Raw genomic sequence first — 19,737 nt, forward strand, 5'->3', positions numbered from 1 at the left:
AAAACTTTCTTTAAGTTGTTAGTTATATTTTTATAACTTCTTATTTGTTTACAAAATCGTTGACCTCTGGTAAAATGAAGCATTTTTTTTAAAAAAAAACCCTTTTGAAAACAGTTTTTTTTAGCACAGTCTAAGGTGTAGAGCCTTTTTTACTGTGTTACTCGTATCAGGCCTAAAAAATTATCTGGCTTAGCTCTCGATCAGTGTGTACTTTGTCTTGAGTTCAAGTAAAAGCACACAGCTTTTACAGTCGTGTAACTAAAAATTTAATTATTAATAGCAGAATTATAACTTTTCATTGTTTTCAAAGTGATGGTCTAACTTGGTAATAGTTACGTTTAAAAAGAATTTAGAATTTAAGGACCCTTAATAAGCATAGATATTACTTGCAATTTGTTCAATTTTGCAACTGTCGATGAATGTTGTTGATCCAAACCTATTTTGCAAATTTAAAAGTGTCCTCAACAACTTTTTTAAAAATACTACTTAACATCCCGTAGCTCCTGCGTAATTTTGGTAATATAACCAGCGCAATTTCGCGCTGATTACTGCCTGATATCTTACGAGACTAAAAGCAAATGATTTTGATAAGATGATTGTCTTAATATTGATTGATCACATTGTCAACGAATTGCTGTTTTTTCTCAGCTATATAACTGTGATTGTACAGCGCTTTTAAAATGCGCATTTCGGAATACGGCAAACAACGTATATCGCAGGGTATTTTTCATATGTACGCGCGAGAAATTACTAGGATCAGTTTCACATATGCACATGGCGACAATTTGTTAAATAACAAGGTTCCTTGTTCTCTGAAGAAATATCGAAAGATGGTCACTTTCATGGACACTCCGTTCCTCTTGCATGACTAAAATAACGCAAACTAACACATACCAACAACAGAATGTTACTCAAAAAGGTATAAGATGGCTTGGCGTGCGAAAAAGCCAAAAGCAACGGGACAAATGTTTTCTTCTAAACAAATGCCAAGTAAAGCTTCTGAAACATAACAGAAAGTCGTCCCTAGTAAATTCATTGAGGGTTTTTTTTTTCAACGTTAACGTTTTCACCTCAAACATTGTGCGACTAAAATCGAGAACTTGCATGATTGAAAAGGGAAGTCTTGATCCTTTCTTTTATATATCATTTAGTACTGCTTCAGAATTGGTTAACCTTACAATTTTAATGAATTTCTTTACCGGCTTTATTTTAGATCTGGCTTATGTTAATCTTAACTCTATCACAGTAGCGTCTCAACTGCATGCTTTTTGACATGAGGCGTTTCGTTCTTGTTGGTTTGTAAACAAAAGAAATATACAGAATTATAACCCACTCATTATTTTTTGCGGGCGCTCACTGGACAAAACGCATCAAGTGGTACAAAATCGGACGACGGGTATCAGCGAATATACCCCGTCTGATTTGATATCCGTCGCCCGATTTTGTAGGCAAGCACAAAACAAACGAATGAAGTCATCTTATTCAATTCTAACTCTTGATGAAAACACGGAGTTAAATAATCACGCGAACCAATCAACTTACATTTGTTTCAACCACAGTTACGCCGGGTTTATTACGTAGGTTTTTTCCTATAAATTTACTGGCGATAAAGCGCGTTGTAGAAATTAATTGGGGGGTTATAAAATGAATAAACCCCTTTCTGGCTCGCTGGTATATTGGAGGATAATGCCCTTGGCTGAAAGATTGTCCTCAAAATTTCACAATTGCCCTCGAAGCTTCGCTTCTCGGCCAACTGTTCATTTTTCGACAATCTTTCAGCCTCGGGCATTATCCTCCAATATTCCCGCCGCCTGAAGGGGTTTATTTACTAAATATTCTTGCGGTAATCAGACAGGCAGATCGACTTTCAGCAAAACAGCAAAACAAATACTGTACGACGCGACAAATAGTTCTAATAGATTTAAGCGCCGAATATTCCTCTCCTCTATCAACGAAAGGTTTCCTCCAAGTACTTAGATAAGTAGATGAAAAAAATAAATGGGTTTAAAGTACTGAACTTACCATCCAATTTAAAGTCGGAATAAAATCCACAACAATCTTGATCTCTATCAGCTATAACAGTAATTTCCGTTTTATAAGTAGTCGAAATCGAAATAAAATCCAAACCAATCACCGTTAGCTAAACAGGGACCTTCCCTTCGAGGTGACAATGACTCAAACAATTGTCATTTTTAGAACCATGAGATAGGCTTTCAATTTCGAACGAAAACTTCCAATACACGTTGAAGGTCTGGTATAAAAACTAAAGAAAATGCGAATAGCTTCTCCTATCACTGAATTTATGTGCCAGTCGAGTTAGCATAATGCGATATATATGCGTATTATCATATTTGTCATTGCTACACTTAGCCTCGTGTCTCAGTTTCTACTGTGTCTCAGTTTTCAATCTTTATACAGGTCAAGAAATAAAATTTGCGTACGTTCTCAAATTATACCGATGACCCAATATATTATCATGAAATTGTCTCTAAATCTTTCATTCTTCATTTGAAAGGCAAATGACATCAATGAAGCAACAGTTGCACTCAATGCTGAGTTTATCTTTTAAGAATACTATTTCATCGGATCCCAGGGAAATAAAAAATGTTCTTTATTTTATGGGAGAATGGCACGCACATCACGAGCTAGCAAGTTGAATACTTTATAAAGTGTCTTCCTCTAAGAAAGTGAAATATTCATGAAGTTGAGTCAGATCTGTCACGTTATTGTCATAGTGAATCACGAGCTGAGAAGTTTTACCATTTTTGGTTTCTTATTATTTGAGTAACACTGTTTAATATTGAAAAGTGGAATGGTGACTAAGATATAATGATGATACAATGAACAAACGTTTTCAGGTCGAATTTACTTAGAGAAAAAATTTCCGAGCCCCCAACGAGAGTCTAACGAACGCCTTACGGATACCGGTTGGACGCTCTAACCACTGATGCCGTGAGTAAGGTCGTAAACTAGGTTCTTATGCGTTGAACAACATCCAAAAACACACATAATTGTAAAGAACTTTCAGGATTGTCTGTTTTTGTTTCTTTTCGCCGTAAGCACACTGACAGTTGTAGACGGGTGTGATAAGATGATAACATTATGAATACTAATGAACAAATTCCCCCATATTGTTCCGTTTCGTGTCAGCGGATTTATGATTTATAATAATTAAATGAAGGGACTTCCCCCAAATGAGCTTACGTCATCACCCATCAATATGACTTTTTCTATACCTATCTTAGTGAGTTCCATAAATAAGAATAATTTTGTCGGCGAAAATGTTCGAAGTCCAACGTTATTTAGCAAACGGATTCCATTTATCAACATGGTTGAGAAGGTAATAAAATTTAATATCGAATTTTGATCACTTGTAGACCCTTTCGTCTCAGCAAATAATAGATTTTTCAAGCTTTTAACACAGCTTAAAAAGGCAAGAAATTGCACGTCTGCATGTTTTACCTACCCTTTTGTCCTTCGCATTTTCCCGCTATTCATCGATATGTTTTCCGCTCATAGCAGACTGAACTATAGTCCACGTTTTGATATTTGCAAAGATCATTTTTTTGCTACATCAGGTTAACATAACAATAACCTTCATAACACATACAATACGATAGAAAGACAGTTGCATTTCTTTTCTTTCCTTTCTTTAATTTCACTGCTTTCCCTATGCACAATACTTGGAAACAGGACACAAAACTGTTGGCAGCAAGGAGCCCAAAAGTGTGACCACTTTGAACAACATTCTTTCGTGCAGTCATTATCCAATCAGAAGGCGAGAAAAGCTTCCAGTTGACTACTGATTGGATTAAATCTGCACGAAAGAGTGTAAATAAATTAAAAGTGGTCACACTGTTGGGATCCTTGAGGTAAAATACTAGATTAAATGAAAGCTAAAATTATTCAAAATAAACGAAAAATAGTATTCCCAGTAGATTATGTCGTTGCAAAGCACTCGGTCGCACACACTCTGAGTACTCAGCTATAATGCATCACTAACAACTGCAATGCAAATACATGTCGTTTATGACACCATTTTACTTTAAAACACCTTCTTTCTTTATGTAAGCTTATTATTCTTTTACTAAGTGTTACTTTTCTGGTGCATTATTTCAGAATTTAACAAAAAGTGTCACTGTTACAATTTTTATTAGTAAAGCCGCTTGTAGGCATTTACTTATCGAAAGCACTTGCTGTCAACATCCAGAATTCTCGATACCTAATGTCTTCTGTACTAAACTCATTTTCCAAGTAATTATTTGAGTCGACACTCCTTCGAAGACCTTTTACAATGTTCAGTAGTAAAACTAACTATAAAAATTATAGCTACAAGCAGATTACAGCAGTATATGACCAATTTTTTAATGTTCTTTCGCTTAAGCAACTTGTACACATGATTGTCCTCTGTTATAAGGTTAAGAGCAAAACTATCTTATTGAGTTAAAAGTAATATTTAACAAACCTCAAAATGTTCTGCGTGTTATTTTTTACTGATATTACTCCTGCTAGAGACTTTTTTGGAGAAACAAAAGGAGCATCGGTGTTGAAGTAATACTAATGCTTTCAAATCATGCCAGCGATTGTATCTCTTACTTCTCTACCTGGTGGTCTGATCTTTCTATCTTACAAAAAGCACCTGAAAGATAAAACAAAGAAACAAATAAATACAAAGTTATAACCCCCAAATAGCAGTCTGATCACTTACTTAAGTCAGTGGCAGTCTATTCCTTTCCTTAAATGTTGTTTTCCTTAAATGTTGTTAGTAACGAAAAGTTACCTCCAAAACATTTCATCTGGATTCTGCGCGTGCTCTGATCAGCTGAACAGTTATGCTTTATCTGAGATTATATAATAACCTAAATTCTACGCGCATTTTGATCGGTTCTTACTTATGATCTATTAGAGTTTAGAATATAGCCGCTGTATACGCGCGATGGAATTCTAGCGGGCATTATTTTTAATAGAACATAGCTGAAAATTATAGAAGCCCGGTACCCCGGTTGTTGTTTTTTTTTTTTTTTTTTGAATTTTTCTTCTTTTTCTCTTTTTTTTTTTTTTTTTTTTTTTTTATTTTTTTTTTTTTTTTTTGTTTTTTTTTCTTTTATAGTAAAAAAAAGACGGAAAAAGAGAAAGGAAAAAAAAAAAAATTTTTTTTTTTTTTTTTTTTTTTTTTTTTTTTTTTTTTTTTTCTCTTTTTTTTTTTTACTTTATTTTTTAATTTTTTTTTTTTTTTTAAAAAAAAAATTTTTTTTTTTAAAAAAAAAAAAAAAAAAAAAAAAAAATTTTAAAAAAAAAAAAAAAAAAAAATTTAAAAAACAGACGCCTAGATGACGTCACGCGGTGGTGTGACTCCCGCGCGTGATCAGAGTTCATAGTCCAAATCAGAGTTTTATTTTCAATTTTGCCGTGGGTCTGTTCAGTTATAGATGACAGAAGACGTCAAAATGTGGTATGAACATCAGTGACCCACTCGCCTAGCGGCTCGTGGGCCACTTTTCATACCACATTTTGACGTCATCTGTGATCTATAACTGATCAGACGCACGGCAAAATGGAATCTATTTGTTAAATAAAACTTTCAGTACTCAAATTGATCATGGCTTTTTATCCCATAGCATTGAAAACGATGTTGTATTATATCGCGTCAGTTAATCTTTATTATAAAACAAATAAAGAAGCCCAATTCGCGTATTACGCCGTCATAAACACTCCAGCTTTTTTTAAAACCTTTGAATAATAAGAAGGCACTCGTCTGCGGCTTGTGTTTTCCAAATTTCTCTCTTCTTCTCAAATTTCCCTCGTTATTTATAATTGGACGATCGACCGATGTTATATTAGGAAATCACTGAATAATGACCGGGAACTAGCAGGAATATGTCCATGCAAAGCTCACGACTGTAAGTAACATTCTGTAGGAAGAAACAACCCTTTGAAAAATTGTTGGCTATCAAAAAACTCTTAATAAAACTGACCTTGTTTTTCGAAATCGAATGTCACGTTATCTCCAATCAGTATAAAAGGTGCCCACTGTCTCACGTCAGAATAGCCGTTACACCTCATCCACTTCATCGCCTTGTGAAGAGATTCACTGGCACTTTCCCCACCAACTAAGTGCACGTAGAAACGACTCATGAATTCCTCTGTTGCACTGTCTTCCAGAGCCCACAGTGCCACCAACACTGAGCGTGCACCAGATCCTAAGAATGCTCGAGCAATGCCAACAACACCCTCGGCTCTAATCTGTCCACGTCCACTGTGACAACAGCTGAGTACTACCAGTTTAGCTCGCAACTGAACTTTAGAAATGTCAGACATTGTCAATAAGTAGTGTTCTTCTTGAGGTATCATGTTAGGGATACGAAGAGCTGGTGCAAGGGCAATTTCTCCTCTTTCTGCATCACCGTGTGCAGCAAGATGTATCAGGCTTACTGAATTTATCACTTCGAGTACCGCCTGCTTAGTTGCTTCTTGTCCTAACAGAGGCTTAACTCCCAGCTTTCCTGCTATCATCTTCGCTTCGTTTTCTGCACAAGGTAGTCGGGAAATGTCCGTGAGACGTCCATGGAGATGCACCTCACCGACGTCCGGGTTCCCCACTATCAGTGCACCAGTCTGACTGTGATAATCTGCTGGACTGTCATGAATAAGCTTGAGAGTTGTTAAAGACGGAACAACCCGGATCCTAAAAGACTCCGACAAATAGTTCCCATTTTCATCAGGTAGCGCGGCAAATGGAATGTTGTATAAAGAACGATCGGGAACAATGATGATTTCAGAACCGTCAAGTAAGTCCGTCACTGGAGTGATGATCAATTTGTAGCACAGAGAAAGATTTACCTTAGGTCCTAAGTTATCTTTGTCATCCTTTCCAATTCGGGAAGCTTCGAGGCTATTTTCCTCACATGATTTAGGTTCCCTTTGAAAACCTTGCAAAGACCGGTCTTCGCAATTTTTCTCAGGCAAAACACGAAACCGTCTGAAGATTTCGTTGACAAAGAAGTCGTCCACATTTCGAACTGCCCCACTTTCAAAATTCATTTCATTTCCCTGGCATTCTTTTCTTCTTAAATGCACGACTCCGCTTCCATTAAGAATCCACAAATATATATTTTCACAGGAATAAGAGACGTATAGGCACGTAGAATTACATTCTTTGTCGATGATCCTTTCAGTGCTAATCCATGTTTCTGGTTTAGCTGAGATTTGATTCTCTACAGAATACTGAGCTGACATTAAGTCTGCCAGGGCTCTGGCCCGTCCAAGCTCTGAAACACGAAGAGCGTCTTTAGGATATCCGGCGTCACAAAGCAGTGCACTGAGCAACCAATAGGGGGAGACATTCTTATCTGTAAAAGATATCTGAAATTGATCGTTGCTTTGGAGAAAGCTACGCAAATTCTCACATTTTTGAACAGCTGACATGAGATACAGCAAAGTTTCTTGAATCTTTTCTTGCATAAGGTTAACAAATGCAAGTTGGCAAAGCAAAGACAACTGTTTCCTAACGTCTCCAATCTCTTCACTTATTGAAAGTCCTTTCCTGAAATATTCTTCCGCCTTATCACATTCACCAAGGTATTTAAACATAGTTCCTAGGTTTTGGTAATCTAGTGCTTCTCCTTTCCTGTCGCCAATATCTTTTCTGATGGCAAGGGCTTTCTCGTGATAGTCCTTAGCAGTGTCAAAGTCACCAAGACATCTAAACAGTTCTCCTAAATTTCCATACGATGATGCTTCCCCTCGTCTGTCTCCAATTTGTTTCCTGATCGCCAGTGCTTTCTGATGATATTCGTTAGTGTTGGCATATTTACCTAGAGTATGAAACAGGGTTCCTAGGTTTTCGTAAGAATCAGCTTCGCTATTTATGTCACCAGTTTCTTTACTGATCGCTAGTGCTTTTCCGTAACATTTTCTGGCCTTCTCATAATCTCCAACAAATTCATACACATTTCCAAGGTTTCCCCAAGACGGAGCTTCTCTTTTCTTGCCAAATACTTCCTTTTGTGTCACCAGTGCTTTTTCGTAATATTGCCTGGCTTTCTCGTATTCTCCAACTAATTCGTACACAATTCCAAGGTTATGGTAACAGGAAGCCTCGAAATCTCTGTCACCTATTTCTTTGTTGATCAAAAGTGCTTTCTCGAGATATTCTTTAGCACTTTCATACTCATGGACAGCTTGAAACACCACTCCAAGGCTTCCGTAACAGTAGGCTTCTCCATGCCTGTCACTACTTTCTTTGCTGATCGCAAGTGCTTCTAAGTGATATTCTCTAGATTTCTTATATTCGCCAACTAACCGATACACAGTTCCAAGGTTTCTGTAACAGGAGGCTTCTAAATTTCTGACACCAATTTCTTTAGTGATCGCAAGTGCTTTCTCGTGATATTCCCTTGCCTTTTCATATTGGCCAACTGACTCATAGAAAATTCCAAGATTTCCGTAACAGGAGGCTTCTCCATTTCTGTCACCAGTTTCTTTGTTGATTGCCAGTGATTTCTCTAGATGTTCTTTAGCCTTCTCATATTCGCCAACTAGATGATGCATAGTTCCGAAGTTACGGTAACAGTAGGCTTCTCCATTTCTGTCACCAATTTCTCGGTTAACCGCAATTGCTTCCTCGAAAAACTTTGTAGCCTTCTCATATTCTCCAGAAAGTTTAAATACAATACCAAGGTTTCCATAAACAAAGGCTTTTCCTTCTTTCCGCGCAATTTCTTCATTTATCGAAAGTGCCTTCTCGAGATATTCTTTAGCCTGAGCATAATCATTAAGAGAAAGAAACACAGTTCCGAGGTTTCCGTAACACAAGGCTTCGCTGTTTCTGTCACCAATTTCTTTCGCGATGGTAAGTGCACCCCCAAGAAGATTTCTAGCCCTCTCATATTCACCGACTGCTTGATACACCGTCCCTAAGTTTAAGTAAGATTTTGCTTCTCCATTTCTGTCACCATTTTCTTTTTCGATTGCTAGTGCTTTTTCGTAATACTCTCTAGCCTTCTTATATTCACCAACTGATTGACACACAGTTCCGAGGTTTAGGTAGCAGTAGGCTTCTTTGTTTCTATCGCCAATTTCTTTACTGATTGCAAGTGCTTTTTCACTAAGTTCATTTGCTTCTACATATTTATATTGAACGATATACATTATCGCCAGTTGTATGCTTAACTGACATTCTTCATGTTTTTCACCACAGTCGCGGTGAATGTGAAGAACTTTTCTGGCGTAATTTATAGCATTTGTGTTATCACCGATAAGACCATAAGCATTTGCTATTTCCAAATATATAACCTTGTAGAATGATTCCGCCCATTTCTCGTCTATTATGACTGCTTTGTTTTTCAGGATGAACAAGCATTCTTTGCACAACTCGATGGCCTTTAGTACCCGACTGGTGTTGAGAAGGAAGCAGGCAACAACGAGGCCGATAGAGAAGGCTTGTCTAAGTTTGCATCCGTTGACCATATGAAGCATTTCTGTTGGCTATAACTGATTGAGAAAAAAGGGTTTAGTTATTTTACTCAAATTTGTTATTGTAAACACCTCGTTTGGTGATTTGTGTCTATTGTAAATATTAAGAGTAAGAGGAGTTCTCGATCAAATTAAGAACTGGCTGATGACTTTCTTGAAGATTTTAGTTTTGCTAACTGCTGGATTCTTCATAAAAGTAATAACTGCTGGGAAATATAGCACTTTTAACAATTTGTAAACCATAGTCTTCGGGATGAAGAACATAATACTATGAAGATGAAGTATTCAACATGAAACGAGCATGGGACAAAGAAAAATTCTGAGTCCCCGACGGGAATCGAACCCATGGCCTCCCAGATACCGGTTTGGCGCTCTAACCAATGCTCCCATGCTCGTGTCATGTTGAATACTTCATCTTCATTATTTATTACCGAGCTTAAAATTTACCATCTTTATTATTTACTACAAACTTGATGAATTCGACATTGCTGATCCTAGCAGTATGCAGGACGCGTGTCACTTATCAACCTAGTAAAAATGGCACAGCTCACAACGAGTCTCTCGTAGCTCAGTTGGTTAGAGCGCCCAACCGGTATCTGGGAGGCCATGGGTTCGATTCCCGTCGGGGACTCAGAATTTTTCTTTGTCCCATGCTCGTGTCATGTTGAATACTTCATCTTCATTATTTATTACCGAGCTTAAAATTTACCATCTTTATTATTTACAACATAATACTATTCACTGCGTTACTCGGACCAGCCTAGCAATTAAATTATCTGGCTTAGCTCTCGTTCAGTCACAGGACTCAACTTTTACAGTCATGCATGTAACCGATATTTTAGTTTTTAATAGCAACATTATAACATATCATTGTTTTCCAAATGAAAGTAGAAATTTGAATATACCTTTTGTTAAAAATCGAGACATTACATTTAATTAAAAAAATTAAAACCCTATATTATGTACAATATATTTGTTTTGCAACTAACAATGGATGTTGTTAATCCAATGTCGAGTAACTGTTAAGGTAAAACACAAATTTTAATTTTCCGCTTATTCATAATCTCTAGATTTTGGAAAAGACCTTATGCAAAAATGGTTGTCATTTATTTCTGTTGTCTGGTCAAGTTTCTTAAAACGCTGATGGTGTCACTTGAAAATATATGGAATAACATGTTACTGTACAAAGTTTCAGTGTTTTTGGTTAAAAGGCTGCAGATTTGTGACTCATTCAAATTTAAGAGATTTGTATGGAAAAGCCACGCTGGCCTGCTTAGCCTCGTTTTCGCGTTTTTGGCCATATAAATGTCCTTGTAACTTTCCATTAGATTAACATATAGCCTTTAAACTTCATACAATGATTTGCTTTGACTTGATCTTTAAGTTAAAGTAATTTAACTTTGTTTACAAATGATTCTTCACTTTTGAGAGCCGAAAATTAACGACAGCCATATTAGGAGACGGGGCCTACTTGCTCTGCAACAGCCGCTTCGAGCTACCTTGGTTTCCCCGTACGTTCTGCACTAGAACTTGTTCTCCGAGTGAAAACTCGCGCTCTTTACTAACCTTGTCATGCTTAGCTTGATACTTTTTCGACCGAGGTCAGGGCACAAAAAATTAAGCTAATCGGCGATTTACAAATAGGTGAGCTGGTGTTAATTTGATCTCTTAAAAATGGAGAAATTGAGCTTAACTTTACTTAATCGAGTTGTTTTCCTCCGCCTTAAAAAATTGCTTAAACGTTTGAAGCAATTCACGTTCCGCTTGGCCTTTTGACTGCATGTGACAGGGAGCAACTAGCGTGTATTTGATGGCATTTCCTAATGTGAATTCTGAAAATTCGCGAGAAGTGAGTTGCGGGCGGCGTTATCACTAATGATTTGTTGCTGGATGCCGAACCGAGCGAACATTTCTCGAAGTTTCTCGATTGTTGCCTCACTCGTTACATTGTGCATTAACTCCCCTTCTTGGAATGACTATTGACAACCGATTAGGTCCGATTAGGAACATATTTCCCATAAACGGTCCAGCGACATCGTTATGGATCCGCCGTCCAGGTATCTTAAGTCAATCCCACGGATTTGAGGGTGCCTGTTTCGGCTTGTTCCGAGATTTTTTTGCAATTTTTTTTGCATTGTTTGCATTTTTGAACGATTTTTGACAATACCTCTGTCTAGATTTGGCCAGCAGCTGTGAGGTCGCGCGAGTGAATAGCGCACGTCTTCGAAGTGTATTTGGGAATATGACTCAAATTCCCCACGCTTGAATCATTTTGATTGAGAAGGGAATTCTTAATCCTTCCCTTAAAAAACGTTTTAATAATGTTTCAGAATTGATTTACTGAGGTTGACAATTTCCAGTTTTCATAAAATTCTTTCACCGGCTTTATTTTAGACATAACTCATGTTTAACTTGACAGGCTGTAGCATTCTTAAATCAAGGCCAATTAACATGGCGCGTTCGTTCTTGCAAATGGCTTATAAACATAAGAAATACGGAAAATGATTGCGGAAAATTAGACTGGCAGACTCAGGTCAGCAACAATGACGACGACATGCAGAAAAAACCCTGTACCTTCGTGAAGTCCGCACGACTAGTAATACTAGTAGTTTAAAGCGCTTAATATTTCTCTCGTCTTTCAACGAATATATAATTAATGTCAAAGAAGAAAAGTTTTCTCTAACTACTTTAGATTAAAAATTGGGTTTACTTACGATACTTACCGTCCAATTTAAAGTCGGAATGAAATCCACAACAATCTTGATCTGTGTCAGCTCTAACAGTAATCTCCGTTTTATAACTAGTCGAAATCGAAACAAAATCTATATCAATCACCGTCAGCTTAACAGGGATCTTCCCTTAGAAATGGCAATGACGAAAAAATTGTCATTTTTTGGAACTATGAGATAAGCTTTCATTTTCGACAAAATCTTCTCAATACACGTTGAAGGTCTGGTAAAGTTAAAGGAAAGGAGAGAGAGAGTCATAGTTTTCATCTGACGGGTATAGTGTATCCATTTCTGAATATATGTGTCACCGTCGAGTTTGAGCAGACATTTAGCATAGTGCGATGTATGCATATTATGATGTTTGTCTTTGCTACTCTTAGCACCAAGTCTCACTTTCCACAGTGTTTCAGTTTTCAATGTTTACTTCAAGTCAAGAAATACATGCAATCTACGTACCTTCTCATATTATACCCATGACCCAATGTATTATCATGTAATTTTAATAAATCTTTCATTCTTCATTTAACAGGCAAATGACATCTATGAAGCAACAGTTTCACTCAATGCTGAGTTTATCGTTCAAGAAAATTATTTCATCTCGGGGAAATAAAAAAATGTTCTTAATTTTATGGAAAATGGCACACACAACACAAGCTAGCAATTTGAATACTTTACTACGTAATTATCGCATTTCGCCTCCTCCAAGAAAGTGAAATATTCAGGAAGTTGAGTCAGATCTGTCACGTTATTGTCAGAAGTTATTCGTAGTGAATCACGAGCTGAGAAGTTTGATCATTTTTAGTTTCTTATTATCTGAGTTATACTGATTATTGTTAAGTGAAATGGTGACTTAGATGAAATAAAATAAATGAAGAAGCGTTTTCAGGTCTTAATTTCTCAGAAAATAAAATTTCCGAGTCAAACGCATGACCCTCTAGATACCAGTGAACGCTCTAACAACTGATGGCGAGCAAGGTCATAATTATAAACTAAGTTCTTATGTGCTAAACAACAACCAAAAACACACTAAAATGTAAACAATTTTCAGGATTTTGCCGTTTTTCTTTTCTCACCGTGAGCTCACTGATAGTTGTAGACGGGGGTGATGAGGTAATAAAGTTATGAATACTAATGAACGAATTCCCCCAATGTTCATAATAAGCCAGTTCCGCTTTGTGTCAGCGGATTTATGATTTATAATAATCAAGGGAGTTCCCCCAAATGAGCTTACGTCATCACATATTCATATGACTTCTCTTAATCTATTTTAGTGTGTTTCATGAATGAGAATAATTTTGCTGGGGTTAATTTAAATTTTCGAAGTCTAGCGGTATTTAGGAAACGATGACTTCGATCAACATGATTGAAAGCAAGGAAATGAATATCGAATTTTTGATCACTTGTAGACCCTTTCGTCTCAGCAAATAATAGATTTTTCAAGCTTTTAACACAGGAAAAAAAAACAGGAAGTTTGGACAACACGGCTGAAAAGGGCAAGAAATCGGACGTCTGCATGTTTTGTCTTCCCTTTTGTCCTTCGCAATTTCCCGATATTCATCGTTATGTTTTCCGCTCATAGCAAACTGAACTACAATTTACGTTTTGATATTTGCCAAGATCAATTTTTGCCTCATCAGGTTAACTATCACACTCAGAACACATATAGAACAAATAGAAAGACAGTTGCATTTCTTTTCTTTCCTTTCTTTAATTTCACTGCTTTCCCTATGCACAATACTTGGAAGCAGAAGACAAAACTGTTGCAGCAAGGAGCCCAAAAATGTGACCACTTTTAAAAAATTCCCATTTTTTCGTGCAGTCATTATCCAATCAGAAGGCGAGAAAAGCTTCCAGTTGACTTCTGATTGGATTAAACCTGCACGAAAGAATGTAAATAAATTAAAAGTGGTCACACTTTTGGGATATTCGCTGTAAAATACATGATTAAATGAAGGCTAACATTATTCAAATAAAAGAAAAATATTAATCTGAAGTCGATTATGTCGTTGCAAGGTGCTCGGTCGCACACGCTCTGAGAATTCAGATATCATGTACGTAACAACTGTATTCTAAATACATTTAGTAGAAACTCAGCTGTGTTCTAATGGAAATCCGCGAATCTGATTGGTTCTCCCACTGATTTCTATTCGCCGATAGAAAACAGTCGCGTGCTCGCGTAGCTCTTTAAGCGGTAAATTTTCTTGATTTTTGTCTTCAAAGTGCACAATATTGTAGGTTTTGGACTGCAATCCTTTAGAGTTTCTACTAAAACAATTAGACTACTCGCCCTCGTTTTCTATGAGCGATAGTCAACTCGGCTGCGCCTCGTTGACTATTTGCTCATAGAAAACTTGGGCTCGTAGTCTAATTGTTAAGTAGTTTTTGGCACCATTTTACTTTAAAACGCCTGCTTTCTTAAAGGAAACCTCCATTTTACGGCAAGTTGATGTTTAATTGGTTGGAATTATGACTTTATTCCAAATTTTACCGCACAAGGATGAAATAACATTAAATAGAAACAAAAAAAGAAAAGATTATCGCTTTTTTTTAATTTCCCGCGCGCCGCCATTTTGGATTTTATGACGTGTAATGGTTGCCGTTATTGTTAGGATGCGGAAGATCTTTTGTGTGAAACAATTGGGCAACCATTACACGTCATAAAATCCAAAATGGCGGCCTGCGGGAAATTTAAAAGCTATAATCTTTTCCACTTTATGTTACTATTAAATACTATTTCTCTCCTGTCTCTTTAAGGTTACCTTATCATTCTGTTACGAACTTTTCTAATGCATTATTTTTGATAATTTAACGACAAGACTCACTGGTACTTAATTTGTTTTATCAGTGAAACCGCTTATAGGCATTACTTATCAAGAGCACTATTTGTCATCATCCAGAATTCTCGATTCCAAATGTCTTATGTACTAAGCTCATTTTCGTTCAAACTAATTACTGAATTCTTATAAACACTCTCTCGAAGAACTTAACAATGTTCAGTTGTAAATACTATAAAAATGATTCTACTGCTGCAAGTATATTACAGGAGGAAATCGTCAAAGTATATGACTAAGTTTTAACTGTTCTTTCGCTTAAAGCAACGTGTAGCGTGAGGATTAAGAGAGCAAGACTCTTATAGGGCGATCTCTGCCTCGTCCCCAGGCGTCCTCGTCCTTGGTCGTGCACGGTTCGCTTGGCGTTGTGGGACTGACGTGCACTGTTCGGCTCGCTCCCTAACCACCAACCCCCGCGCTCCCTGTTTTCCCGCCTTACCGCCTCAACGTCCGGCCAATCGGCGCCTGGGGACGAGGCAGGGGCGATCTTTGCTGACGACATTGTTTAAATTTTGCCTCATTAGCATACAACTTTGCGTAGAGAAGGCATCATACTATATACAAAGTGACTCCAGATTTTAAAGAGCTTGTAGAACTTAATTATCGGCGAAATTGTTTAGCTCTTTGTATGCAATATTCAAGGAGATATAAGCGTTCAAAAACTGCAAAATTTCTGGGTGGCGAAAGCGCTAATGAGCCTATACATTCCTCGGTAAAATTTCAGGTTTACAATTCCACGTAACAGAAAAAGTATTTATTAATACATCGGGCTCACATTTATAGTGAAAGTTAATCGTGCCATGTACTTTCAATATTCAGAAATGATATTTTTAAAGCTCGAAAGTGAAGTTCCTAAGCTAATGAGGCAAATATTGTAAACAAAGATTCCCCTATTGCGTTAAAATTTATTTGAAACGTTCTGCGTGTAATGTTTTTACTGATATTATTTCTGCTTGAGGCTTTTTCGTGCAAAAAAATACCTATAATCAGTGGTCAAGTTATACACGTACTACTGTTTTCAAATCAGCACTAGCGAAAGTTCAGTTGAGGCGATTGTTTCTCTTACTTCTCTACCTGATGTTCTGATCTTCCTGTGCTACTAAAAAACCTGAAAAATAAAAAATAACATTATATCCATTAAATAGCCGTCTAATCATTTACATGTACTAAAATCAGTGGCAGTTAATTTTCTAAAAATCTGTTTGCAAGGAAAAGTTACCTGTAAAAATGAATTATTTGTATATATATAACATATATTGGATTTTTGCGCGCGCTCTGATCTGCTATAAAGGTATATTTTATCTGAGTATAAAACTTTGATACTCAAATTTATAATCATAGCTTTTTATCTTATAACATAAAAAACGATGTTGTATTAAATCTTTATCATAAAACAAATAAAAAAAGCCAAATTCGTGTATTAAACTGCCATAAAAGCTCCAGCATTTCGAGAACGCTTGAAAAATGTATAAGACACTCGCTTTCGGCTCGTGTTTTCCAAATTCCTCTTACTTCTCAAATTTCCCTTGTGATTTATAATAGGATGGTCGATTCTTCTCGCATCAGGAAATTACCGAATTAAGACTGGTAACTAGCTGGAAAATGTGCTATGGATACGCTACGACTGTAAGTAGCCTCGTGTGTAACAACCCTTTGAAAAATTGTTATATTACAAATTATCTAGAAAACTTACCTTGTTTTTCGAAATCGAATGTCACGTTATCTCCAATCAGTATGAAAGGTGCCCACTCGCTCACGTGAGAATAGCCCTTACATCTCATCCGCTTCATGGCCTCGTGAAGAGATTCGCTCGCACTTTTTCCTCTGACAAGGTGCTTGTAGAAACGACTCATCAACTGCTCCGTTGCACTGTCTTCTAGGGCCCACAGTGAAACCAAAACCGAGCGTGCACCAGAGCCTAAGAATGCTCGGGCGATTCCGACAGCTCCCTCGGCTCTGATCTGTCCTCGTGCACTGTGACAACAGCTAAGTACTACCAGTTTAGCTCGCAGTCGAACTTTTGAAATGTCAGACATTGTCAGTAGGAATTCTTCTTCTCGAGGTCTCCTATCAGGCGTACGAATGGCCGGTGCAAGGACAATTTCTCCTCTCTCTGCATCACCATGTGCAGCAAAATGTATTAGACTTACTGAATTTATCACTTCGAGTACTGCCTGCTTAGTTGCTTCTTGTCCTAACAAAGGCTTAACACCGAGCTTTTGTCCTATCATCTTCGCTTCGTTTTCTGCACACGGCAGTCGCGAAATGTAGGTTGGACGTCGTTTGAACTGCACATGACCAACATCAGGATTCCCCACTATCAGTGCACCAGTCTGACTGTGATAGTCTGCTGGACTGTCTTGAATGAGCTTGAGCGTCGTTAGAGATGGAGCGACGCGGATCCTGAAGGCCTCTGCTAAACACTTCCCATTTTCGTCAGGTAACGCGGCAAAGGGAATGTTGTATAAAGAACGATCAGGAACAATGATGATTTCTTGGCCCTCAAGTAAGTCCACAACAGGGGCGATGATCAGTTGGTAACACAGAGGAAGATTCATTTTGGGTCCTGTGTTATCCTCACTTTCCTTTCTAATTCGTAAACCTCCATCCAGGCTCTCTTCCTCGCATGATTTGGATTGGGGATGGATACAGTCTAAAGATCGATCTTCGCAATGTTCCTTAGGTAAAATGTGAAAACTTCTGAAGCTTTTGCTAGCAAAAAATTCGTCCAAATTTCGAGCTAATCCTTCCTGAAAAATTAATTCACGTCCGTCTATCTTTCGGAAATGTTTGACTCCGTTTGCTTTGACAATCCACAAAAATATGCTGTCAAAAAAATAAGAGACGTACAGACAAGTACAGTTCCTTTCGTTGTCCATGACCTTTTCAATACCAGACCATGTTTCAGGATTAGCTGAGATTTGCTTCTCTGAAGAGTACTGAGCTGACATCAAATCTGCCAGAGCACGTGCCCGCCCAAGCTCAGTAACATACAGAGCTTTATCAGGATTTCCGGCGCCACAAAACAATGCACAGAGTTGCTGATAGGATTTAATATGGCGATTCGAGAAGGATATTTTAAACTGATCGTTGTCTCTCAGACAACTAAGCAAATCCTCGCATTTTTGAATACCTGGTAGGAAATACGAGACAGCTTCCTGAATCTTTCCTTCTTGTTTTTTTACTTGTGCTAATGTCTCAAGCGATTCGATCTCGGTCGGAACATCTCCAATCTTCTCACTTATTGCAAGTCCCTTCTTGATACATTCTTCTGCTTTAACATTTTCGCTTAAGTGAAGTAATACTCTTCCCAGGCTTAGGTAATTGCTTGATTCGCTTATCCTGTCTTCGATTTCTTGGTTGATCGCCAATGCTTTCTCCAAATATTCTTTAGCTTTGGCGAAGTCAAAAAGGGATCCAAACAAAGCTGCTTGGCTTGAGTAACAGGAGGCCTCAAGTACTCTGTTTCCGATTTCTTTTGCGATAAAAAGTCCTCTCTGATAATGCCTGTTAGCTATGGAATATCTACCAAGAGAGTTAAAAACGTCTCCGAGGCTTCTGTAAGACCAGGCCACCATTTGTCTTTCACCAACTTTTTTTGAGATCATCAGTGATTTCTCGAAATGTTCTTTAGCGTTCTCATATTCGCCAATTGACAAATATACATTTCCAAGGTCTCTACAACAGGAGGCTTCTTCTTTTCTGTCCTCAATTTCTTTGTTGATCACCAGTGATTTCTCGTAATGTTCTCTAGCTTTCTCATAGTCGCCAGTTGATAAATACACATGTCCAAGCCTTCTGTAACAGAATGCTTCTCCATCTCTGTCACCATATTTTTTGCTGATCGTCAAAGACCTCTCCAGATGTTCTCTAGCTTTCTGAAATTCGCCAAAGTGTATATTCACAACTGCAAGGTGTCGACAATCGACGGCTTCTCTATTTCTGTCACTAGTTTCTTTGTAGATCGCCAGTGAACTCTCAAGATGTTCTCTAGCCTTCTCATGTTCGTCAACTGATTGATAAACACTTCCAAGGAATCTGCAGCAGAAGGCTTCTCCGTTTCTGTCACCAGTTTCTTTGTAGATCGCCAATGCTTGATCAAGATGTTCTCTAGCCTTCTCATATTCGCCAACTGATCTATACACACTTCCAAGGTTTCTGTAGCAGAAGGCTTCTCCGTTTTTGTCACCAATTTCTTTTTTGATAGCTAATAACTTTTCGTAATGTTTTCTAGCCTTTTCATATTCACCATCTGACTCAAACACATCTCCAAGGAATATGTAACAGACGGCTTCTCCATCTTTGTCACCGATTTCCGTACTGATCAAGAGCGCTTTCGCAAAGAGTTCTTTTGCTTCTAGGTGTTTGCTTTGAATTAAATACATTCCCGCTAACGCTATGCTTATCCAACATTCTTCAGTTTTTTCACCACATTTACGGCAAATGTGGAGACTTTTTTCTCCGTATTTTATGGCATTTGTGTAGTCATTGATATGAATGTAGGCCTCCGCCATCGTAAAATATATTTTAGTGAAGAACGATTTGCCTAATTTGTCGTCTTTTATGCCCGCTTTGTTTTTCAAGATAAACAAGCATTCCTTGCATAACTCGATGGCCTTTAGACCTCGACTGGTGTTGAGAAGGAAGCCAGCAACAATAAGGCCGATAGAGATGGCTTGTAGAACTTCGTCTGAGTTGTTCAT

General features: G+C 37.6%; 2 protein-coding genes across 3 annotated transcripts; both read right to left on the bottom strand.

Moving 5' to 3' along the window:
* Nucleotides 1–3,678: 3,678 nt before the first annotated feature.
* LOC144637947 (uncharacterized) lies at nt 3,679–12,254 on the bottom strand. Of its 2 annotated transcripts, XM_078497031.1 has the most exons (3): nt 12,198–12,254; nt 5,976–9,492; nt 3,679–4,639 (listed from the first exon to the last, which is right to left on the bottom strand). In XM_078497031.1, the coding sequence occupies exons 2-3, from the start codon at nt 9,475–9,477 to the stop codon at nt 4,593–4,595; spliced, it is 3,549 nt and encodes a 1,182-aa protein (XP_078353157.1). In that variant the 5' UTR covers nt 9,478–9,492; nt 12,198–12,254; the 3' UTR covers nt 3,679–4,592. The 2 variants fall into 2 exon arrangements, with proteins under 2 accessions (XP_078353157.1, XP_078353158.1); XM_078497032.1 differs by lacking the exon at nt 12,198–12,254 and having other exon boundaries at nt 5,976–9,862.
* Nucleotides 12,255–14,584: 2,330 nt separating this feature from the next.
* LOC144638615 (tetratricopeptide repeat protein 28-like) lies at nt 14,585–19,737 on the bottom strand. Its single transcript, XM_078497815.1, has 3 exons — nt 19,062–19,737; nt 16,728–18,710; nt 14,585–16,142 (listed from the first exon to the last, which is right to left on the bottom strand). Exons 1-3 carry the CDS (start codon nt 19,735–19,737, stop codon nt 16,105–16,107), a joined length of 2,697 nt encoding a protein of 898 aa, XP_078353941.1. The 3' UTR covers nt 14,585–16,104.

This window comes from Oculina patagonica, chromosome 14, assembly GCF_052425735.1.
Source record: "Oculina patagonica isolate OP01 chromosome 14, crgOcupat, whole genome shotgun sequence".
In the NCBI taxonomy this organism is placed as follows: Eukaryota; Metazoa; Cnidaria; class Anthozoa; order Scleractinia; family Oculinidae; genus Oculina; species Oculina patagonica.